This window comes from Prionailurus bengalensis, chromosome D1 (assembly GCF_016509475.1).
Source record: "Prionailurus bengalensis isolate Pbe53 chromosome D1, Fcat_Pben_1.1_paternal_pri, whole genome shotgun sequence".
Taxonomy (NCBI): Eukaryota; Metazoa; Chordata; class Mammalia; order Carnivora; family Felidae; genus Prionailurus; species Prionailurus bengalensis.
In genome coordinates, this window is record NC_057346.1 from 46,486,858 (window position 1) to 46,512,748 (window position 25,891).

Here is a 25,891-nt window from a genome sequence, read left to right on the forward strand (position 1 = left end):
CCGTAAGTTAAGAAGTTACAGAAGGAAAAAGCTTTTGCATTTTTAGTACTTTATTGGTGCCTTTTTCCTGCTTTTTAAACAAGAGGCTTGCAATTTCATTTTGCAACAGGCCCTCAAGTGACCAAAAGTGTCCTGTTTCTCTGGAATTATTCTGTATTACCCACGTAAAGAGAATTATTCCACATTTCTTTCCCAAAATGCTGTGGGGTCCACTGAAGCACAAGAGTCCAGGAGACTTCTTTCTGAAATCCATACACAAAAATTGTTTTACCCACTCTGGAAAGTATCATGACTTGGCTCCTTTGGAGGCAATGAACATGATCTTGGCCTAAATGGACAATGTTACAGTGCTTAATACCTCCATGTTAACACATCTGAACAGAACTTATTCCCCACTTTTCAGCTAGAGATCCAGGTGAGCTAAGTGTGCACTTTCAAGTGTCCTCGCTGTCCAAAATGCATTTTGTAATCCAGAAAGAAAATAGGTTCCATGATGTGAAGTTACATGAAGAAATTTGTGGCTCATTACAGCACTAGAATGAATACTCAGCGAATAACTGGAAAAGAATTTAGATCAAGCATCAGGCTCTGGGTAGACCCAAATGGATGCCAATTCCTGGTTCCCATTATTCAGGAAACAAAACTACACAAGGCCTTCACATTGTGGTACAGAGAGGCTTGAAAGAATCTGCTGTCCTGGTGAGCTCCTTGCCTCACCACAGAAAACTACAATAGGGATATGGTATCAGTCCCTCATCCAGCTTGAAATCAATTAGGGGGGATTTTTCTCAGGACATACTAGTTTGGGGCAAAGTTCTGGCTTGGTGGCAACTGAAGCAGACTGGCACATTAGTGGCTAGGATTGCAACAGAAATGGGAGACATTCTGGAAATGCCAGAACCACCATCTCTCTCCCTGTCCACATGACACTCTTGGGTATTATGGTAGAAATGAAAATACTTTTTCATGGTCAGTCTTGGCAGTCTTTTACTGCTTGCTCATTTTTGTGTTTGCATCTTTTCATTCTTTTCCACAAATATTTATTGAGCACCTTTGTGCAAGGCACTGTTCTATGTGCTGGGATTGTACCAGCAAAATAAAACAAATCTACCCTCATTCATAAAGCCTACATCCCAGTGGGAGGAGAAATGTAACCCAAGTAAGTTACGTTGTATGCTAGATCATTGAAATGTTGAGTAAGAAAGGAAGTCAAGGGTCAAGTACACGGAAAGAGATGCAATTTTAAATGTGGCTTTTACATTTTCTGATTCCAGTTATCTAAAGTCTTTAGTGGTCTAGGTTACAGGTTACTGTTCCAATTATCACTCATAGCACTTGTTTCATTGCCTATTTGGTGATCTTTGCGAGCCATCTGACCTAAATTTTCAGCAATCTCAGGAGCCTCAAGATTTAGTTTTAACAGTATCCACAGCAAGGGCAGGCAAACTATAGGTCTGGGAACTGAATATGGCCTACCATTGGAGCACAGCCAGGCCCATTTGTCTACAGATTGTGTATAGTTGCTTTCACACTATAGCAGCAGAGTTGAGTGAATGTGACAGAGACTGTATGGGCCACAAAGCCTAAAAAATTTACTCCCTAGCTGTTTACAAAAAAGTTTACCAACTGCTGATCCATAGAGATACACATAGGAACTAATAACAAAAGTGAAATGGGTACCAACATATATAGTTGGAGCAAGTTAATTTGTTACATTAATAGAAATACCCTTTCATTAATTCTGACAGATGAGCATGGAAATAATTGTGTACTGAGCTCTTAGCCAAAATGCTGTTGATAGCAATAGAAAAAAAAAAAAAAAAAAAAAACAGAAGCAATGAGCACATCCAAAAAGGTATTAAATACAGGTATATTCGTGGAGATGCAGGGTTTTTATAAAAAAACAAGGCTCATCATCTCAAAATTTGACAAAATTCAGTTTGGTATTTTATGCTGGGTCCCCTCATTTTACTTCCTACCTTATGATTACTCAGGTTTTCTTCATTCCCTCTGCTTCAGGTTAATTCCTCCACATGTCATGTTGGTCCTAACTGGGGGATTTTCTCATTCTTGTTATTTCTTCTTGTTCATAAGTGTATACAAAGCACCTTATGTTTGGAACAAAACAATCAACTACTCTCAAGTCTGATTCCCTCAATCTATTTCTCTTAAGCAATACCTTTCTAGAAAAGCAGATAGTAACACTGTACATGCTCCATTTCTTTCATTTTTCAACCCCCTGCATTCAAACTTCTATGTCCTCTTCTCACTTGCTCTAATGGCAAAATATCCACTCAGATTACTTATGGTCTAGCTGCAAACCAAACAGCAGTATATTTTTTAATAGTGCAGATAGCTTAATTAAATCATATGTGCCAACTCTAAATTTTAAATTTAATCACTATGATATTATTACAGAAGAAATACGAAGACATAGGAAATACGATTTCCAGTAAAAATAATGTAATTTAGGGTTTAATGTACATCAAGTACTATTCTGGCTGCTTCCCATGTGTCTAATCATTTGATCCTTAATAACTCTATGAGTATCTTATCCCTGTTTCACACAAGAGGAAACTGAGGTAGATGTTAAGTTACTTAGCCCAGCTTATAGTTGCACAGTCAAAACTTAAAATTCAGTTTAGTTGTAGAACTTACACTTAATCACTACATTATATAGCTTTCTTTTTTTTTGTTTTAATTTTTTAATGTTTTATTTATTTTTAAGACAGAGAGACAGAGCATGAGTGGGGAGGGGCAGAGAGAGAGGGAGACACAGAATCTGAAGCAGGCTCCAGGCTCTGAGCTGTCAGCACAGAGCCCGACGCGGGGCTCGAACTCACAAACTGTGAGATCATGACCTGAGCCGAAGTTGGACGCTTAACCAACTGAGCCACCCAGGTGCCTCTATAATAGCTTTCTTCAGGTAAAAGAACTACAAAAATGATCACTACAAAAAAGGGCATACTTTTATTACTTTCAACATTTCTCTTTATCACAATGAAAATAAACTAACACACAGCTTTACAAAAATAAATTTTTATTAAAAGCAGTAGAGTCTGAGCAGGAGACAGTACAAAGAATGTAAACAATGTAAACATCACTACATTCAGCTCAGCCTGATTGAATGCTGAAAGACAACTCTAAATGCTCTATGTGCCCTTACTAGCAAGATACATTAATCTATTATACACAGAAAACACGCTCTAATTTTGATTAGGAAAAAGTATTTTATCGAAGTCGGTCCCAGCGCCAAATACTGGCATCATCACAAACAGCTATAAGAATACTGCTATCCCTGCTAAAACTGGTTTGTCGAATAGCAGCACCACATTTATGATGAGTCAGTGTTGTACATCTAGGGGAAAACAAGACAACAGGTTAAATGCCATTCACAGAATATGTTGTCAGTATCTAACTTAAGCCAGTAAATTAGAAAACAAATAGATGTTCCAAGTCCTATAGAACGCATTGAAAACATCACTAAGAGCTCAACCTCAATTTTCATAAAATTTGGGTACATTTTAAATTAAAAAAGTAACTTGTCACCAGGATACTTATAACCAGTCACTATGATAAAAGATAAATGCTTTAAAATAACTGAGCCATTTAAATGTTAAAAATGATTTGAGGATGGTACCTTAAGTATCAATTACTTCCTCTATACTGACATAACATTTAAGAAAAAGGCAGTAATTATCAACAAAATTTGTGAATACTTACTTGGCTTTATGAGGATCTTCTACTTCTAAATCCCAAACATAAAGTTTGCCAACCTGATTGCCCAATGCAAGCATCTGTATAAACACATTTTTTTAAATATCCAATTATTAAAATAGGCTATAAAGTATTCAAGCATTCCTAAGACATACTCATATTCCAGAAAAACCTCAGCTCCAGCTTATGGCCATGCTTATAATTATTTCTTTGCCATCTTAAATTTCGGATTTGTAAATGGGGATAAGAGCAACCAATACCTCACAGAAGTACTTTGAGTAAATCAGAAGGCATTCTGCAAATTTATGAAGAACTTTTACAAGTTACATTGTTAGCATGTACTCTTTATTCTGCCTTAAAGAACTGTAGCAAAAACTACAGACAGCTCCTCCAAAGCTTTCTTACAGAAGTAAATACCCAAGTAATTTGTTACTACAAAATCCTAACACCAATCTCCTTAAAATTTTAGATAACTATGGGGCACCGGGGTGGCTCAGTCAGTTAAGCGTCTGACTTCAGCTCAGGTCATGATCTCACCATTCGTGGGTTCGAGCCCCATGTCAGGCTCTGTGCTGACAACTTGGAGCCTGGAGCCTGCTTCAGGTTCTGTCTCCCCCTCTCTCTGCCCCTCCCCTACTTGTGCGCGCTCTCTCTCTCTCTCTCTCTCTCTCAAAAATAAATAAATGCACACACCAAAAAAAAAAAACAAAAAAAAAAAACTTTTAGATAACTAGTACTTTGCCCCATGTTTATTTTTCTTTAGGTTTTTCTACCAAAAATCTACTTACAAAGGTTAACTCTAATCACCAAAACATTAAATCTTAGTAACATGTTACAGAAAGTAAATACCTCACTGCCATGATTGACACCTGCAACTGCATTTATAATAAGCACTGCAGATGGTGTGCAGAGCCACAAAGGTAGAATAAATAACACCAAAAGCCAAAGTAATCAATATAAAATACTGAGGTAGAGATTCTTAGAGGGAACCGAACATGGATGCACAAAAGAAAAGTGAAATTATAATGGTCTAAGTCAAATAATTTGAAAATGTAAAAATATGTTGCTACCTTTTGCCAGAAATCCATAGAAAACCTCATGTACCAAATGTCACACTGGCTGTAATCGAATCGCCCGAGAATAGTCACATTAGACTCACTGGGTTTAATTTTGTCTATATCATCTTCCATTTTGCCAGGTTTCCAGCACACAATGGCATTTTCACAAGACTTTGAAAGAGAAAAATGAGAAAAAAAAAGATATGTTATGTAAAGAACTGAATTTAACTTTTGTTTAAAAAGCCTTTTTTCTCTCTATTATCTTTTTAGAATTGACAGTCTTAAAACCTGGTTATCCATCTACTAAATACAGTGATATACATTTATTTATATTTGGAGTCAATGCCCACACTTGACGACAAGAAGTTATATTATCAACAGAATTTAACAATACCCAAAAGCATTACATTATCTGGAATATTCATTTTGAAGTCACAATTTCTCTTCCAAACCAAATTCAGCTCTAGATACTCTGGCATCCAGAGACTTGAGTGTTTTATAGCAAAGGTAAAATTATATAAACTGTATACAAATAGATGGCTCTTCAATGTGTCCCCTGCTTAGAGATAAGATTATAATAGAAGGCAATTAAACGCGTGGTTTAACATCAAGACATTGATATGAGGATAGGACGGAAATAGACTAAGTTACACCTTCTCTATCCTGTAACATCATATCTTTCTTTGCACACATCTAAGTTAAGCACCAAGTAGTAAAGAATACGATGGAAGAAAAATTACAACACAGTGGGCACTATTCACATTATAGGTCAGTGGTGTGCCAATTAAGGGACCTTTGGCAATGTCCCTGGCCTTTAGTAGGTAGAGGCCAGAGATGTTGCTGAACATCGTACAATGTACAGGACGGCCTCTCCCATAAAAAAAAAATTATCTAGCCCAATGTCTCAACAGAACCTTGACTGAGAAATTCTTGTGTAGGTAGAGTGCCTCCTGGAGTTTTACAGGACACAGCCTACACAGTCACATACGGCAGCTCTGTCAGGTTCACTGACCTATAAAATAGTTTAACAGCAGAGGCACAGGAAGATTAGGGAGGAAACAATACCCCTTTTTTTTCTTCCTCTCTGCCTTTTTGAAATCACAGGGCTATATATATGATATACAAATTCTTTACTGTAAAGTACCTTGGACATTACCTACTCTGATAACTCTTAACTAAGTGCACGATTGGACTGAAAGCCTGTCTACTTATCTCAAAAGACTCATCTTGGTCCCAACCTTACTGAATGAGAACCTCTACAAGTGAAGGCCAAAACAGAAGAATTGTAACACAGCTCTTCAAGTGCTTGTCATTGACTGCACTGGTAAAGGACCCTTAATTAGTAAAGTGCCCTCATGGAGAACTAAAACTTAAGGAGCTAAAAAGAATTTGACAAGCCTAACAGATGACTACACTTAAAAATCATCTAGAAAGCTTTTTAAAACTAAAATTCCCAGGTCCTTGTGCCAGATTTAGAATCTCCAGGAGTGAGGCCTAGGAATCTATTTTTACAATGTTCTCCCAGTGATTCTGATGCAGAAATAGATTTGAGACCACCAATATAGTTCATTCAGGTCAGCTTCCTGAAACCTAAAATGCAGAAATTCTTTCCTATCATCTGATTAAGTTCTAAGAAAAGAAATTTTAGAGCTGATGGCTTTTTACTTTTACTTCCAAAATGATGGAGTAGATATACTTTCTCCTATTATCCTCATTGTAGCTTGAAAGACTAAATATCAAATATAAAGCAAACATAAGACTCTGAAAGGTACAGAGAAGGCAGTCTGGTTAGGAACCTTGGGATGTGAAGCACATGGGGTTTCTTGGTTTTCTTTTGCCTCATTTACAGACTGGATACTAGAGAAGGCAGCAACTCCCCCATACTAATAGGTAAAGGCCAAAAAAATCCCAACAAAAGCCTGTTCTCTCTGGCCAAAGAACCAGGAAGATAGCAACATAGCAAGAGAGAACATTTTCAAACACTCTACTCTAGCCAAACACCACAGGAAAAAAACAAAAAAAAAAAACAAAAAAAAAAACTGTGGGCCCACCCTCATGTGAACCAGCCAAGGCCCAGTGGGGAGCACTTCTCAGGTGGTTAACTATGCACCTCAAGTGCATCCTCAACTCACCCTATCCCTCATCATAATGAGGTAACTCTTCTCCTTTCCAGCTGGGGTGGTATCAGAGGCGGCCCAGCAGAAAGTTAGCATGTTTACCACCAGCCACAACCCCCAGGGTCAGTGGAGACCACTTGGGAAACAGTAATAAGACACTATCATCTGACTTGCCCCACCACCTGCCAATCATGAAGTAGCGCTCCCTTTCCCCAGCTGAAAATTTATCAGAGGAAGCCTGCTGCAAAAGATTTAAATAAAATAAGACCCAGAGTCTTGTATAATACTCAAAATATCCAGATCTCAATCAAAAATTCACTTGTCATACCAAGAATCTTAAAATTCTCAATTTTAATGCCAAAAGACAATAAATGCCAACATTGAGATGACATAGATGTTGGAACTACCTAACAAGGATTTAGCCACCATAAAAATGCTTCAATGAGCAATTACAAACACACTTAAAACAATTAAAAGTCTCAGCCAAAAAAATAAAAAAATAAAAACAATCAAATGGAAATTTTAGAACCAAAAAATTACTGTAACCAAAATAAGAAAATCAATGGAAAGGTTCAACAGGAGATGAATAGAGTCAATAAATTTAAAGTTAGAACAGAAACTATCCAATCTAAACAAAAGAAAACAAATGTACACAACAAAGGCCCAGGGGTCCAAATAAAAGATGTAACATTCATATCATTAGAGTTCCAAAAGAAGGGCAGAAGACAGCAGGCCTAAAAAAGAATTTGAATAATGGCTGAAAAGTTTCCAAATCTGGGACAAACTATGTCCCCAAAAGACATAAATCTACTACAAATTCAAGGCGAATAAACCCCAAAAGATAAATTCAAAGAAATCTGTATCAAGGCACATCACATTCAAACTTCTGAAAACTAAAAACACATAAGAAAAAAATCATGAAAGCAGTTACGACAGAACACTTATGTTTAGGAAAAAAACAATTCCAATGATGTCAGGTATCTCATCAGAAACCACAGACCCTGGAAGGAAGGAGTACAACATTTTTCAAATGTTTAAAGAAAAGAATTGTCAACAGAAAAATCCTATAAAGAGCGAATGTACCTTTCAGGAAAAAGGAAAAATGAGGCCATTCTCAAATGAAGAAAAATGGAGAATTTGTCACTGGCAGACCTGCCCTAAAGGAATGATTACAGGCACCTTTATAAACATAAAGGAAATAATATAAGGAATCTTGGAACATCAGGACGGAAGAAAAATGGAAAAAGCAAAATGAGCAAATACAATACCCTCCTTTCCCTCTGGAGTTTTTAAGTTATGTTTGATGGTTGAAGCAAAAATGGTAATACTTTTTGATGTTCTCAAGTATAAAGGGAATATTTAAGACAATTATACTATAAATGGAGGACAAAGTAATAATATAGAGGAAATAAGATTTCTATACTTTGTATGAAGTGGTAAAATGTTGATACACAGTAGACAAGTTATATAAATATATATTTATACTTATGTTTGCATGGTAGTATATTTTTAGATAATTTTTTACTTTTAATCTATACATATTTTATACCTAGTGAACTTTCTTATAGATAGCATAACAAAAATACATAATATATATAAGATATGGCAAAAAAATAGGTAATATGTATATATAATGTAACTGCTAGAGGAAACACCAAAAAAGCTACATAAAGAAATGTACTCAACATACAATACATAAATCAAAATGGAATTCTAAAAAATGTTCGCATAGGGGTGCCTGGCTGGTTTAGTTAGTAGAACATGTGACTCTTGATCTAGGAATTGTGAGTTCAAGCCCCACATTAGGTGTTGAGCCTACTAAAAAAAAAAAAAAAAAAAAAAAAAAAAAAAAAAAAGATGTTCATATAACCTATATGAAATTAAGGGAAAAGCCCAGATAAAAGAAAACAAGAAAAAAAAAAATTAAAGGATCCAGTCATTAAGACAGCATTAACAAGCAACCCACAGAGCAGCTAAACATCATAAAACTGAAAGCAGCAGGGGAAAAATCCACAATTACAGCTGGAAACTTCCCCATCTCTCACTAGTTGATAAAATAAGTAGACAGAAAAAGCAGTGCAGATACGGAATTCAACCACGCCATCAACAAGAGCAGCTAACTCACATTTACAGTACTTACACGCAAACAGAACTGCACATCCATTTCAAGCTCCTATGGAACATATACCTCAGATAGGGTCATACAATAAATCTCAAAAAGTTTAAAAGAGCCAAGATCATCAAGAGTATGCTGTGACCACAATGGAATCAAACTGAAATCAATAAGAGAGAGATACAAGAAAATCTCCAGCACCTAGAAACTAAACAACACACTTCGTATCAAAATTAGTGAAATGCAGCTAAAGCAGTGCTGACAGGAAAATTTACAGCATCTAATACTTACTTTAGAAAAGTCTCACCTCAATAATCTAAGCTCTCTTGGAGCACCTGGGTGGCTCAGTCAGTTAAGCGTCCTGACTTCAACCCCAGTCACAATCTCACCGTTCACAGGTTCAAGCCCCACATCAGGCTCTGTGCTGACAGCTCAGAGCCTGGAGCCTGCTTTGGATTCTGTGTCTCCCTCTCTCTCTCTCAAAAATAAATAAGCATTAAAAATTTTTTTTTAACATTTATTCAATTTTGAAAGGCAGAGAGAGACAGTGCGAATGGGGGAGGGGTAGAGAGAGAGGGAGACAGAAACAGAAGCAGGCTCCAGGCTCCGAGTTATCAGCACAGAGCCTGATGAGGGGCTCAAACTCAGGGACCGCGAGATGATGACCTGAGCCGAAGTCGGCACTTACCTGACTGAGCCACCCAGGCACCCCCCAAAAATTTTTTTTAATAATCTAAGCGCCCACACCTTAAGAAATTGGCAAAAGAGCAAAATACATCCATGGGAAATAAAAGAAGAGATAAAAAATTGATGAGTCCTTAACCAAGACTGACAAAAAAAGAAGACAATAAATTACCAATTTCAGGAATGAAACAGGGCCATCAGTAGAGACCTTGCAGTTATCAAAAGGGCAGTAAGAATACTACAAACAACTCTACACACAATTTTTACTTTAAATACAATGGACCAATTCTTCAAACAGCACAAATTACCACAGCTCACACAATATAAAATAGTTAATTTCAACAGTCAGTTCTTTTAACTATCAGGGAAACTGAATCTGTTATCCTTAAAACTCTCCCTCAAAAATTTCTAGGCCCAGATGATTTAACTGGAGAATTCTAACAACCATTTATGAAGAATTAACATCAATTCTATAAACACCAATTCTATCAATTCCAGAAAATAGGAGGGAAAACTTCCCAATTCATTTTATAAAGCCAGTATTATCAATAGGAAAACCAGACAAAGATATTACAAAAAACTTCAGACTAATATCAGTCTCATCAACACAAATACAGAAATATTTAACAAAATACCAACTATTAGCAACATATATAAAAATTATACACTATGACCAAATAAACTTATTCCAGGGACTGGAATCAATATTAAAAAAAACAATGACAGGGTGCCTGGGTGGCTCAGAGCAGAGCGTGCTTGGGATTCTCTGTCCTCCAGTCTCTGTCCCTTCCCCCAATCACACACACTTTCTCTTTCTCAAAGTAAATAAACTTAAAAAAAAAGAAATACACTGCATTAACAGGCTAAGGAAGAAAAACCACATGACCATACCAATTGATAGAGAAAAAGCATTTAACAAAATTCAATAAGGATTTCATGATAAAACTCTCAAAAAACTAGTAAGGGAGACAGTTCTCAACTTGATAGAGAACATCTACAAAAAACAGCTAATTGTCAAACACTGAATTCTTTCCCCTTTAACATCAGAAACAAGTCAAGAACGTCTGATCTTAACATCACTATTCAACATAGAACTGTAAGTCTACCAGTGCAATAAGGCAAGATCAGAAAGGAAACTATACAACTGCCCCTATTTGCAGATGACATGATAGTCTATGTAAAAAAATCCCAAGTCCTCGAAAAAAAACCCTCCTAGAATTAGGTCACAGGATTAAAGGTCAATATGTAAAAATCAACTGCATTCCTATATACTAGCAATAAACACATAGAAATAAGGAATATCATTTGTAACCACAAAAAAGAGAAGTACTTAAGTATAAATCTAACAAAGTATGTACACGACTTCTACGCTAAAAGCTACATAATGCTGATAATAAAAATCAAAGATCTAAATAAATGGACAGACATGCTATGTTCATGAACTGGAGAGCAGAGCAAAGATATTAGTCCCCCACCAAACTGATATATAGGTTTAACATAATAGCAATCAAAATCTCCCTTGCCCATAAAACTCCTGGCAAGATTTTTTATAAAACGTAGACAAGATTATTCTAAAATTTAAACAGGAAGTCAAAGGAATCAAAATAACTAAAACAATTTTGAAAAAGAATAAAATGGAAGAAATCACTTAACCAATTCCAAGACTTACTATAGAGCCACAGTAACCAAGACTGCATACAGCAGTGGTAGAGGGAAATAGAACAGAAAAACCAGAAAAGGCCTCATACAAGTAGGCCAAACAACTTGGACCAAAATGCAAAAGCAGTTCAAAGGAGAAAGAATAGTTTTTCAACAAATGGTGCTGAATAATTGGCTATCCACAGGCAAAAAAATGAACTACTACCTAAACCTCATACAAAAATTGACTCAAAATAGATCATACGTTAATATAAAATGTAACACGACAAAATGCAGGAAAAATTCCTTAGGTCCAGAGTGTGAAGAGCTTTTAAATGTAACATCAAAAGCACAATCCATAAAATAATTTTCTTCAAACAAAATTCAATAGATTGAAATTCGTCAAAATTAAAACCATTTGCTCTACAAAAGACCCTGTTAAGAGGATGAAAAGACAAGCTACAGATTGGAAGAAATTTTTGCAAACTACATATCTGACACAGGATTCATATTCAGAATATATTCAGAACTCTCAAGACTCAACAATAAAAAAAAAAAAACACACAAAACCAATCCAATTAGAAAATGAGCAAAAGATATGAAGAGACATCATCGAAAAGGATATATGGATGGTAAATAAGCACATGAAAAAGATGTTCAACATCACTAGCCATCAGGGAAATGCAAATTAAGACCACGATGAGGTATCACTACACACCTATCAGAACAGCTAAAATAAAAAATAGTGACAGTACCAAATGCCGGCGAAGATTCGGAGACACTGGATCTTTCATACATTGCTGGTGGGAATGTAAAATGGCACGGCCACTCTGGAAAATAGTTTGGCAGTTTCTTAAAAAACTAAACAAACTTAACCATGACCCAGCAATTGCCATTCTAGGCATTTATCCCAGAGAAATGAAAACTTAAGTCCACACAAAAACCTGAACACGATTGTTCATTAGAAGCTTTATTTGTAATAGCCCCAAACTGCAAAGGACCAAAATGTCCTACAATAGATGAATAGTTAAATAAACTGTGGTACAGCCATACCATGGAATACTACTCAGCAATAAAAAGGGGGAAACTATTGATACACACAACAACTTGGATGGCATTATACTGAGTGAAAAAAACCAATCTTAAAAGGTCCCATACTGTTAACATTCCTGAACTGACAAAATTCACATGTGATAAAATGATGACATAGAACTATACGCACACATTGTACAATGTCAATTTCCTAAATTTGATATTGTATTATAGTTATGTGAGATGTATGTGAGAGAAATCGGGTGAAGGGCAATATGGGACTTCTCTGCTTTGAAACTTACTGTCAATCTAATTACTTCAAGGTCAAAACTTTAAAAAAAGGAAAAACTATACCTGGAAGGCCAAGAAAAAAGTTAGGCTCTGCCCAAGAAAATATGCAATGCCCTGAAATCCACATCAAGAAAGGAGACTGGACAGCAATTTTTCCAAATATGACAATCCTAAATGTTCAGATAACATCACCAACAACTACTCTAAATTATCAGCAAAAAATATGTAAATATACATCAACACTTTAGAGATCAGGGGTTGGCAAACTACAGCCCAGAGCCAACCCCAGCTGTTTTTGTAAATACAAATTTACCAAAATGGACACAAACATACCAAAAAACCCACCACTGGCTTTAGAAATTGGGTTATTTTATAGCATCAGATATCAGAGAAGAATATCATCTCACAAGTTAACATTTTTCCTATTATTACAGCACAAGTTATAACAATTCATCAGGATGTTTTATGCCTAAAACAAATTTCCAAATCTATGAGACTTCAAGGAAGAAAAAAAAAGGAATTTCTGCCATCTGCCATCCAATTTACCAAACTATATAAAAAAACTGTGCTCCCTGAAAAGTTCCAACTCACACAAACACAAATAACAGAAGTACAGCTTAACAACAGTTAGCATACCTTGGAAAGTATCAAATCACCTAACCATCGCACACAATCGACATAATTCCTATGTATGTCTCTGGTGGAAAAGTCAGGAAAGTGAATTTTCTGAGAAATAAATGGCCTGAAATGGAAATGTCAAAAGTTAAAAGAAAAAAGGATAGTAGAATCACACTAATTTTCACTTAAAAGATTTATAAAACTTTAATAAATACAATAAGCTATCTAAAGTTAAGCATTAACAGTCTATGAAAGTCAATATATCTAGATTATTTCAAAAGATCGTCATCTTTCTAAAACAATGACATATCATTCCAAAGACTGCTAAAGAGAAAACTAGGTGAGAGTCCTGCCTTGAGCAACAATCTCTGGAAATGGTATCTGACAAGAATCTGGCATTTAATAAGACTTTTCCTGTATTTGGGTAAGTAAAACATACTGCTATACATACATACATACATACATATATATACATATATTTTGCTTAAACATGTCTGTGAGAAGACCACCAACTACCAGTTCTTCCCGTTCTACAGATAATTAAAAGTATACCTAACATTTCTAATCTAGTGATTCAGTTTTAAACTGAAATTAATTATAAAAGAATGATATGCCATGAATTAGTTGTGTCTCTTGGGCAATTCAACACATCCTTTTTACTTCTCCTTCATATGTAAAAAGGGTGCTGGGTTGAATCCTCTCATACATTCCTCCCAATTCCAAATCTAGGAGCTTTTCTTTATTAAAACATTAAAATGTTATTCATGATCTGTTATAAATTCTCAATTCTGCTGTAATTATGTTAACTGCTTTTTAGCCAAATAAATATTATAATCTATGGTTAAACCTCTCAAGACCAGCATAACTCAATGTTACTTTCTGTAAACTGTAAAATATAATTCTATTTATTCCAAAGCTCTAGAAAATATGAAAACAAATATTATACTAACCCCTTGGGTTCTAAAAGAGAAATCTGGAAGTTGTACTAATTCTCAGAGGCCACTGAGGTCTCATAAATGTTAATGCATTGAAATATTTGTTGATGGGTTATAAATTTAACTGATAATCTATTAATAATCTGGTTTGATAAAGAGAAAATAAATGCTAGCTCTTTGTTAAAAAAGAATTGTAAACAAAGTTAATAAATGGAGATTTATGACAGTTACAGTGAAAGTGCTAACAGCCTGATCAGATACTGAAAAGACAGTTACTGAATTAAAGAATCGAAACATTTCAGGGGTGCCTGGGTGGCTCAAGTCTGTTGTGTCTGACTTCAGTGATTCATGGGTTTGAGCCCTACATTGGGCTGTGGGCTGACAGCTCAGAGCCTGGAGTCTGCTCTGGATTCTGTGTCTCCCTCTCTCCCTGCCCCTCCCCTACTCGGCACTCTGTCTCTCTCTCAAAAATAAGTAAACAATAAAAAAAATATAAGCATTTCAAAAACAGATTTCAATTGGAACTTTTCAAAAATAAAAAAAAAAAAAAGAAGATTGCCTGGCTGGCTCAAAGGGTGGAGTGTGTGTCTCTAGATCTTGGGGTTGTAGGTTCGAGCCCCACATTGGGTGGAAAGATTACTTAAAAAATGAAAATCTTTATATATATTAAGAAAACTTCCCACTCAAAATCTCTTGAAGGAGGTTCCAGCTTTTGAATTTTCTCCATCTAAAAAAGGGATCATCATTTAAAGGAAAGAATTACATTATCATGAATCAAAGCCAAGAAACCCATTTAAAAAATCAGGATTTACTGACGTGACTAAAAATTAAGAGTGCTGACAAATAATGCTAGCAACATTATTCAGAAGGACCCTTTACTCTATCCCACAGCAATTTTAAGCAGCTTAACATTGTTATAATGTAAAAAGCCAAGCATATACATACCTAAATAAGTAAAACATGCTACTAAATTAAGATGAAAACGCAATTTAAAGGGGATTTTGAAAAATGAGCCACAAACATTAGACTAAAAGCAAAGGGCTATATTTAAAATCAGTAAATTTTATGGTATGTAAATTGTAAGGGATTATGTAAAAATTTTGGATAAAGTAAAACACATCATCAATCCAACAGCAAGAAATAACTGTTTTAAATAGCACAATTTTTACCTGTTAGTTTTATTTGGGTTATAATCATAAGATTCTTTAATTGCATTCATCATTCTCTTTGAATTGATCCTCCAAAGTTTAAGAGAGTGATCCATACCACAGGACATTATTTTTTCACCCAAAAGATCATAATCCTGTACGTAAAACAAAAAAGCTTAGACATACAAAATTGCCCAAATTAGACTATCCAATTTTCATCTGAGGTACAGTGTAGTGAAAATTGTATTTTAAGTCACAAACACTGAGTTTCATCTATGTAGCCCATAAATCAGAGCTGTTACTGATTTCAAGATTTAATTTTATCTGATTTGTCACCATAGCATATATGAGCTTATATAATATATAAGTCAAGAAAGTAAATTGTTTGAATTTAGTTTTATCTATTCAATTATTTTTAAATATTACCTTTGCTTGATTTTAAAGGTAAATAGAATGCTGAAGTAATTATTCTATGATGCAAAGACCTGAGTTAAGTTTGTTTTCTTTGTCTATTAAACAATGAAATTGACAGCTGTATGTGAAAATATACAATGAGTCTTTAAACAACTGAAATTTTGCTTTATGTGTATATTTAAGTCAAAATACTTCAGTTACATTAGGTAAGTTCACTTTTAAAAAGAAAAAAGGTCTAAAAAAAGGAAATAATGTATTTTAACTTTTTCATTTGCTATATACCAATTGTTAAGACTGCCAACAGATCATCCGTTGTAATAACCTTAATGTACCTACTTCATAAAGCAATGAGGCACAGAGATGCTCTTTAACTTAGCATGTGATTCATGTGTTAATGAAAATCTCACACATCAGTCCTTCTAGTGGAACTCCTCCTGTATTATAGAGAAGAGGAAATAGACTGTGTACTGCTCTCATTTTAAGAAATAACAATAGGGGCACCTGGGTGGCTCAGTCGGTTAAGCGTCTGACTTCGGCTCAGGTCACAATCTCACAGTTTGTGTGTTTGAGCCCTGGGTTGGGCTCTGTGCTGACAGTTCAGAGCCTAGAGTCTGCCTTGGATTCTGTGTCTCCCTCTCTCTCTGCTCCTCCCTCATTCATGCTCTGCCTCTATCTCTCAAAAATAAATAAAAGTTAAAAAAATTTTAAAAAAACAAAGAAAGAAAGAAATAACAATAGAAGGGCGCCTGGCTGGCTCAGTCAGTAGAGCATGCAACTCTTGATCTTGGGGTTATGAACTTGAGCCACACACTCGGTGCAGAGATTACCTAAAAATAAAATCTTAAATAAAAAGAAAAAGAAAGAAAGAAAAGAAAAAGAAAGAAAGAAAGAAAGAAAGAAAGAAAGAAAGAAAGAAAGAAAGAACAGTAAAGAGTTCTATCTATGGAGGAGAGTATCTTCCTTATTAATCTAGGTATTTGTGTTAAACCAACCTTTGAACTGATCACTAACACTGTTTTCCAAGAGCCTAAGGGCTTTAGATTTGTGTTTACTGAATTCAGAAGTCTGGTTGCTGCTACTTCTAATTACCTCAATGTCAACAGTAACATGACACCCTTAGAGCCAGTAGCTCTAATTTGTAATTCTTAAAAAAAGGATGGTAGTCATGGCTCTTAAGACACAGAAGACGGGAGAGTGCTGCTGCAACTTTTAGAAAATCCAAGGTGACAAAGTAGGTGAAATTAGGTATGATTCTCACAAAAGCATACAAACTCCAACTTCCAATTATTTAGTACTTCCAATTAAAATGCTACCTGCTTCAAAACATGGTGCCCCTTTACATAGTTTAAGAAAATACTGGAGAGTTGTAAAACCACTAAGTAAGTTATAAATGGAACATAAGTAAAGCTAAAATAATGTAAAAATGTTAAGGGGCGCCTGGGTGGCTCAGTCAGTTGAGCTTCCGACTCTGGCTCAGGTCATGATCTCACTGTTAGTGAGTTCAAGCCCCGCGTGGGGCTCTGTGCTGACAGCTCAGAGCCTGGAGCCTGCTTCAGATTCTGTGTCTCCCTCTCTCTCTGACCCTCCCCCATTCATGCTCTCTGTCTCAAAAATAAATAAACATTAAAAAAAAATTTTTTTAATGTAAAAATGTGAAAATACTAGCTAAAAATACTAGCATCGTATCATTAAAATGGTTCAATAGATTATAATACATAAAGTTAACATGACATCAAAAACTTATCTAAAACTCAGTATAAACATAATGAAACATTTCCAAAAAATGGATTGTATATTTCAGCTTTATTTGAAGTTCATCTTTTATTTGAAAGATGAGAGTTGGGGTGCCTGGCTGGCTCAGTTGGTTAAGTGTCCGACTTCAGCTCAGGTCATGATCTCACATTTTGTGAGTTCGAGCCCCGCGTCTGGCTCTATGCTGACAGCTCAGAGCCTGGAGACTGCTTCAGATTCTGTGTCTCCTCTCCACCCTTCTCCCACTTGTGCTCTGTCTCTCAAAAATAAATGTAAAAAAAAAAAAAAAAAAATTGAAAAATGAAAGTTGATCAACTGCTAACTGGCTTAACCTTTTTCTTTAATGACTGAGAAACAGCAAAACAAAAGTTAGCTTGGTGATTTTTGATTGAACAAGTTCAAGGTATTCTTTCATGAGAATCCAGGTGCTGGTATAAAGTGCAAGAGTACAGATAAAACACAGAGCCTTACTCGCTTTATTCCTTCATCTGTAAGCTAGTAACCTTGTTATATCACAAGTAAACAAAATGAGTGCCTGACAGGCTATATGAAACAAACCACATGCTTTCTTGTAAGAGTTCCATGGGGATCGTTCAGAGCTCTGTAGCTCTGTACACCTGAAGATCACCGCCCTGCAGCTTTCAACTTACAGCACTTAGAACTTCATCTCTGTGCCCTTCTACGCCTCCAAATATTGCCACCAGAGTGTCTGTTTGGATATTCCATAATCGTAAAGCATGATCTAGTATAGACATAAAAAAAATTAAAATGAACTTTAGTCATTCATTTACTCTGGACTTGCAAAACCTCTTTAAAGAAGTAAAAACTACTGAAGTTTGGAATTAAGTTATGCACAGTGGGGACTAAGCAGAATCCAATTATATAGCAATTTAAAATATTTACATCAACATGTAGACTTAAGTATGAGCTCAAACTTTCAAGATCAAAAAGAAGTATTTATGTGGTCTTAAAATATGTTTAGCTTATTTACCTCAAGGAATTTCTTTTAAATAACATCTGATTTAATGGAGTCATGCTCATGACATAACACTTAGGGATTTGACATAAAGTTTGTTATGTCATAGAACAAGATACTACAGTTTTTCCCTCCATAGAATCCACATTTAGTAGTTGAAGGGGACTGAACAGATTTACGAGATCTTTACAGTAAACCCAAAATAGGATTAAAAACTATACATATCACAACATACTTTTATAGTATTAAAGACCTCTTAGAAATATTAACTATAATTTGAGCAATCTCATCCACTAAACATTAGCAACAAAATATACAGCATTAATATAAAAATGAATGTACAGCTTGATATCTGGCAATGCCCAAACTGTACATGACTATTAATCTATTCCATAGGGAACACTAAAAGACAGTAACAAATTATGTTTAGTAGTGGAAATTAACATTGCTATAAAAATTATTTCTTAAAAAAAATTATTTCTTGATTCCAATTGTGTACAAGTTTTTGTGTGGACATTTACTTTCATTTCTCTTGACTACATATACACACACACGGAGGTGGTATTTCTATGTTTAACTTTTTGAGGGAATTCTAGACTTTTTCTAAGGTGGGTACATTTTACATTCCCACCAGCAATGTATAGGGGGTTCAAACTTCTCTACATTCTAGTTAACAGGTTATTGTCTGTATGATTATAGTCATCCTACTAGGTATGAAATGGTCTCATTGTGGTTTTGATTTCTATTTCCCTAATGATAAATGATGCTGAGCACCTTTTCATGTGCTCACTGGACAACTGTGTGTATTCTTTAGAGGAGGTCTATTCAAAACCTTTGACGCTTTTTTTAAAGGGTTGTCTTTATTGTTGAGTTGTAAGAGCTCTTTATACAAATCCCTTATTAGATATACAACTTGGAAAATATTTTATCATATTCTGTAGATTATTTTGCACAATGGGGGAAGAGCTGAGTTAAAAAGTTGTGTTAGAACAAGTGCAGCATTATGACCCAGATCACCTGTAAAGAAATACCTGGGTCCAGCTACTATTATCAGAGGAAAGTTGTCAGCTCTTCCTAGGTGTCAATTTCTATACTTAAGCCTTTATAGTTAAAGAAAAATCACACTGAAGTATTTTCATGTAAGAATTTTGACTTGAGGACATCTTTTAATATAAACGGATTGAAGGGGCGATTATAGGTTTGATAAGCCTTTATTTTTTGACAAGCCTTTAAAAAGAATAAACTTGACTAGAATAATGTAGAAGTAAAAGGGAAAAAGGCAATCAAGAACAGAATGTAGAAATAAGAACAAGCCAGCTCATTTCAGAGAGCTCAGAAATGATTAAGAGGCCTGAATGAGCCCTGAATAAACTTATAATGCCAATATAGGCATATGGAAGGCTTTCTAAGTATGGGAAACATTTCAAAGAGCTTATACTACAGAACTTAGCATTTTAAGGAAGTCTATTAGGGGATCCTTTACAAAACAAAAACTTTATAATACATAGAGAAAAACAATTTTCAGATGCATTATTTCTTACTACATGACTGGTTAGTCATAAGATGATTTGCAAAACTTTTGAAAATTCTTAAAAATGTCCTAACTTTAGTGTTCTGCCACTAAAATTAATAAAGTTTAATAAAATAATTCAAATGAGTATGAATGATAACACACTACTGCACATAAGAAGGGTAACACATACTTAATCTTCAGTACCTATTATCTTATTTATATCTGATGTTAACAGTGTATTTTTCATGGTCTTTCAACTAATTCTTGGTCTGGGAATGCTAATAAGGTCTAAGATTTTTCTACTAAAACATACTTTATAAATTCTTTTTAAGTTTGGCTTTTTTTTTTTTAACCTAAGAACTCTCTGTCCCTTAAAAAAAAAAAATCATTTCCAAATAAATAGGACTAAAGAAACATTTGCTTCTCTTACCTTTACTTACTGACAGGAGAAGATTTGGATCTCTTGGGTGGAATTTCAGCTCATTGATAGCATTTCCATGGCCAACATAATGCTACAATAAATTTATAACATTCAACTTTCATATTAAATCAATAAATTCTCTCGTTAATCTTAAGAGAATGGAAAAATAGTTTCACTTAAAGTACTGGTTCTCAACCCTGGCTGCACATTAAAATCACCCAACAAAGTAAGGTTAAAAAAAAAAAAAGAAAAAAAAGAAAAAAGACATTGAAGTCCCAACTGCAGGTATTTTGATTTGACTGGATTAGCTGAGGCCTAGCTAAGGATTTAAAAGACCCTCAGGTGATTCTAATGTGCCCTAGGGTTAAAAAACTTCTGATTTAAAGAGGTTTGTAAAATTTCTCTCGGTATCAAATTCCTAGGCTTCACCTTTTGGTTCTTTACAAGGTGCCCTTGACTCTAAATCCCTAATTAAAAGATTTGGAAAAGACTTACTCTTCCGCTATAGTTCATTCCAGACTCTCTGAATAAGGCAAGGCAGGAGGCAAATTATTCTATTTTTTTAAAATTTCGAATAAAAACTTCCTGCTTATTCCTTACTTTGTATTATCTAAATGTGACAAAGGTCTCAAAAGACTTGTCTAAAGGAAGCAAAAAGCAAAGTACAAATCAAGTTAGAAAGTATACAGATACTGATTCCACTAGTTTTAAATTAAAAAATAGTAAGTTTTCACAAGTGTGCATTCAAAACAGGGCAGATCTACAATGTAACCAAAAAAACCCACCTTTATGCACTGCATTGTTATGGGATTAATTATCCTAATTATGCCTCTAGATCCGGCCACAGCCAGCAAAGGATGGCTTGTATTGCTATCATATGTCCATGCACAAGTATAGAAGTTTTCATCAGCCTAAGACATGCCAGTTAAGAAATATAATTTGTTTTTGAAAAGTAAACACGTCAACGATTATAGTACAGTACAAGGAAAGCTCCAAAGAAACGCTCAAGTTTTTACAAACCAGTCCTTCCACTCAATTTGATTACTATTCAGAGATGCTTTCACTCAACTGTCATTTGAAAGCAGCCATGAACAATATGTAAATGAATGGATATGGTTGTGTACCAGTAAAAGTTTATTTACACCAACAGGTAGCTAGCCGCACAAGCTGTAATTTGCTGACCCCTGTTTTAGCCCAATACTTCTGAATATGCATCTCTAGAAAAAGATCAGCAACTATTCAGTTTTCCACTTTTTCCTGCGAGACTTTCCCAGTAAGGCTACAGAGCACTTCTTTCCACATAAATGATGGAAGACTGAATATCCTCGCTTTTTCTTTTTTGCTAGCTTTTTCAAATGGATCTTAAAAGAAACAGCTTTGACTGTCTAACCTTTTGGCTTCTTAAACCTTTCTTTTTCTTTATGTACTCATGTTTTGCAATATTTTATTTCCTAAACAAACTGCATGTTTATTTCTTCCCTATAGGCTTTGTTGTTCAAATACTTGGGATGAATGCCAGTCACAGCTTCTGATCAACCCAAATTCATCAAATTAACTACCCTGACATGATAAAACTCTACGCAAGGTCAAAGAAGCAGGAGGTTTAGCTACTCTCTTGCTATCATTCTCTACTACTGGATTTCCAACATCCAGACATCTCCAGACATCCTTCCCCCCTCCCTCATATCCATCTTAAAATACATTTCTAGGGATCAGGAAAATTAAACTAAATACAAGGAGTCTCTTGTGACAGTAAAGGAATAGCACTGGGTAAAGAAAGGACAAAGTAACTTTAGGGAACTAATTAATTTAGAAAAGTTTTGGTGTACTTATTGAAATTTCTTTAGCCAAAGATATTAAAAACCCAGGAAAGGATACATCAGCATCCACATAAGATTGCAACAACCGGATTTCTCCTTGTGAGTGACATTCATATAAGGTAACCTAATAAGAACAAAAATACGGTAAATTTCATTTCAAATACAAAAACATACTCTCTTCACCTGTGAAACATCTTAGTCACAAATGTGTCTTAGAGACACTATAGAAACTATTGCTTTAAAATAACTTCTTTAGGGGCGCCTGAGCAGCTGTTTGTTAAGCGTCTTACTTTGGGTCAGGTCACGATCTCCTGGTTCACGAGTTCGAGCCCCACACCAGGCTCTGTGCTGACAGCTCAGAGCGTGGAGCCTGCTTGATTCTGTGTCTCCCTCTCTCTCTGCCCCTCCCCCACTCATGCTGTCTTTCTCTCTGTCAAAAATAAGTAAACATTAAAAAAAATTAAAAATATCTTTTACTTATTTTTGAGAGAGAGAGAAAGTGAGAGCACAAGTAGGGACGGGTAGACAGAAGATCCAAGGTGGGCTCTGTGCTGACAGCTGGGAGTCTGATACGAGGCTCGGACCCCCCATTGTGAGATCATGACCTGAGCCCAAGTCAGACACTTAACCAACTGAGCCATCCAGGGGCCCCTAACTTTCTGATGTATGGGAGTCCTTTTTATTTGCCATATATTCTAAAATTAATACTATCTGCATAATATACAATTTAACTGTAATAAATTTCTTTCCATTTTTTATAGTTTATAGTTGTGTTAGCAGTAACTTAATAATTTCAATAGAAATAAGAACTAGCGGTGCCTGGGTGGGTCAGTCGGTTAAGCGTCCAGCTTCAGCTCAGGTCATGATCTTGTAGTCCCTGCGTTGGGCTCTGTGCTGACAGCTCAGAGCCTGGAGCCTGCTTTCAATTCTGCGTCTCTCTCTCTCTCTCTGCCCCTCTCCAGTGTGCACACACGTGCGCACTCTCCCAAAAATAAATAAACGTTAAAAAATTTTTTAAAATATAGTAACTCTATAATAATCACCTATCACTATTTTTTTTTAATTTTTTTTTTTTTACTGTTTTTATTTATTTTTGAGGCAGAGAGAGACAGAGCATGAGCGGGGGAGGGGCAGAGACGGAGGGAGACACAGAATCTGAAGCAGGATCCAGGCTCTGAGCTGTCAGCACAGAGCCCGACGTGGGGCTCGAACTCACGGAGTGTGAGATCATGACCTGAGCTGAAGTCAGACGCTCAACCGAGTGAGCCACCCAGGCACCCCAACACCTATCACTATTAAGTTAATAAAAGCTCTACGTTAATAGTCTAAAAAAATTCCTTATATGACTGCTAAACTAGGTTATATCCCAGAAGGTAATTTTTTTTTTAAAAGAAGTCCAAACAGAACTTTTTATAATTCAATATACTATGTAATGGCATTCAATGTCATTTTTTTAAGTGTTTATTTGAGTGAGAGAGAGATTAATTGTGAGTGGGAGAGGGGCTGAAAGAGAGGGAGAGACAAAATCCCAAGCAGTCTCCCATGCTGTTAGTGCAGAGCTCAAGAAACTGAGCCACCCAGGTGCACTCCCTTCAATGTCATTTTAAATGATAACAGGGATACTTTTTGTTAGAATGCATGGAATATTTAAAATAGCATACTGGAGCACAAATTATACTAATTCTCATATTATTATGGCCAAGTTAGTGAAGTATAATCTTAGGTTTACAGTGATGTCTTACTTAAAGTAGATTCAAATTAATCAATGCAGTATGCTCCCAACTAGGAAAAATAACCTTAATCTTTTCTTGAAACCACATCACTTTCCCCACAAATTTTTTTTTCAAAGAACTTAGGAACCAGACAACTATAGGCAGGCTACATATCACAAACTACATTTGGCTAAACACCAAAAAAACCCCTGCTGTCCTATGTTATCAACTGTAGTAGCCGAGTTTCAAATTTTCAGAATTTCAACAACCTAGTAAAGCACCAGAGCCTTAAATGTAATTAGACCTTCCTTAAAGGAAGTTTTCCAGGAAATTACCTAAAGTCAAATTTTACTTTTTAGAAAATAGGTATCTAGAAAAAAATGATCTAGCCCAGAATAGATGCATATGTGTTCCTGTGATTTGGAAATATGCTGACATTTCAAAAATATGGAGATGACAGTCCCTGGTTATAAAGTTAACTTTGAGAACAGAATACCAACACTAACAAAAAACAAATACAGAAAACCGTGTGCATTAAATCATGTTCTTTTATTGCCTAAGAAGCTTAGCACAATTACTAAAGAACCGTAACATTTTTTTTACTCAAAGTAACAAAGTATAAAACATCTCTCTGATTCACTCCTCTTCACCTCTTGGGCTAAAGGCAGAGGAAGTGACTTATATTTGTTATCAACCTATATCCAATTCATCTATTTCCTCCATTTTTCTTTTTCCAAATACAACAATAAATTTCTACATTATTCCTCATTAACTCCTAGTACAGTATTAATGGATACCCAGAATGTTAGCTAATACAAAGTTAAGAGGACAATTTTTCCTTGAGGTGATTTCAATTTAATAACTCCAGAGACTCCCTGGAAAGCACTAAGGAATCTTCCTGTTCTCCATTTATTTAGAGTTAAATAGAATAATAAATTGCTATCCACCAGTTGAATCCCTGGTCTAACTGAAAAGTTAAATGATGGTATTTGTTAAAATGTGCCAGCATGCTTCTTCCATATACTTCTTTCAGTTCAAGATACTTTTGGCTTCCTTAAATAAAAACAAATCTAACACAGATGTTTATTGAAAATCGTTAAAATACTTTCAATAACTATTATACAAATCTACTGGATATATGCTTTGTGTTTAGAGAGCCACTAATTAAGTTTATTTTTAAGAAACTACAGACCTTGGGGGCATCTGGGTGGCTCAGTCAGTTAAGCCTCCAGCCTGCGACTTCAGCTCAGGTTATGATCTCATGGTTCGTCAGTTCGAACCCCTGTTGAGCTCTGTGCTGACAGCTCAAAGCCTGGAGCCTGCTTCAGATTCTGTCTCCCTCTCTCTCTGCCCCTCTCCCGCTTGCACTGTCTCTCTCTCTCTCTCAAAGATAAGTAAACATTAAAAAAAATATTAAAAAAAGAAAACTACAGACTTTGTATCTTAAATGATAAACTAGTTAAATCACTTCCAAAAACAGAAGTCAATTCTTTCAGCCATGCAAAACAAAATATTTATGAAGACAAAATATAAACAGAAACCTGTTTCATGAACAATTGGGAATACATGAAATAAACATGGATTTTCAATCATGAATACTAGTTTTAACAATTTTAGCTAGTTTTGACAATCGCTAAAACGCTTCACTTTTACATAAATACCATCAAACCAGCTATGCCAAATTTACTTCAAAATCATCACACTTTAATATTATAATAATACCAGAGTCTAATAATCAAGTCAAATGCCAAGCAGACCCCTGAACACTCACTCTGTTGCTTCCTACAGTTGCAAACACTAATGGATCTCCTTCTTTACTGTGCCAGTTAAATTGTACTCCAAACAATGGTTGATTATGATCTTCCTGTAAAATAATCATAAGAAAAATTACTATAATTTAGAAACAAAAGAATGGTGAACTGACCATTTTCC

General features: G+C 35.3%; 1 protein-coding gene across 4 annotated transcripts in view; it reads right to left on the reverse strand.

Annotated features, from left to right (window-relative positions):
- Positions 1-3,023: 3,023 nt before the first annotated feature.
- Positions 3,024-25,891, reverse strand: part of EED (embryonic ectoderm development) — a 32,529-nt gene continuing 9,661 nt past the window's right edge. For 2 of the 4 annotated variants that reach the window (XM_043579997.1, XM_043579994.1), the window contains 11 exons: positions 25,731-25,823; positions 22,306-22,371; positions 21,213-21,338; positions 20,437-20,518; positions 18,168-18,259; positions 15,373-15,506; positions 13,287-13,392; positions 12,083-12,157; positions 4,788-4,946; positions 3,724-3,797; positions 3,024-3,358 (listed from right to left, as the gene is read on the reverse strand). In XM_043579997.1, the coding sequence (XP_043435932.1) occupies positions 3,232-3,358; positions 3,724-3,797; positions 4,788-4,946; positions 12,083-12,157; positions 13,287-13,392; positions 15,373-15,506; positions 18,168-18,259; positions 20,437-20,518; positions 21,213-21,338; positions 22,306-22,371; positions 25,731-25,823 (1,134 nt within the window). In that variant the 3' untranslated portion in view covers positions 3,024-3,231. The remainder of the gene's footprint in view (positions 3,359-3,723; positions 3,798-4,787; positions 4,947-12,082; positions 12,158-13,286; positions 13,393-15,372; positions 15,507-18,167; positions 18,260-20,436; positions 20,519-21,212; positions 21,339-22,305; positions 22,372-25,730; positions 25,824-25,891) is intronic. The other 2 variants (XM_043579995.1, XM_043579998.1) reach the window with 1 other exon arrangement.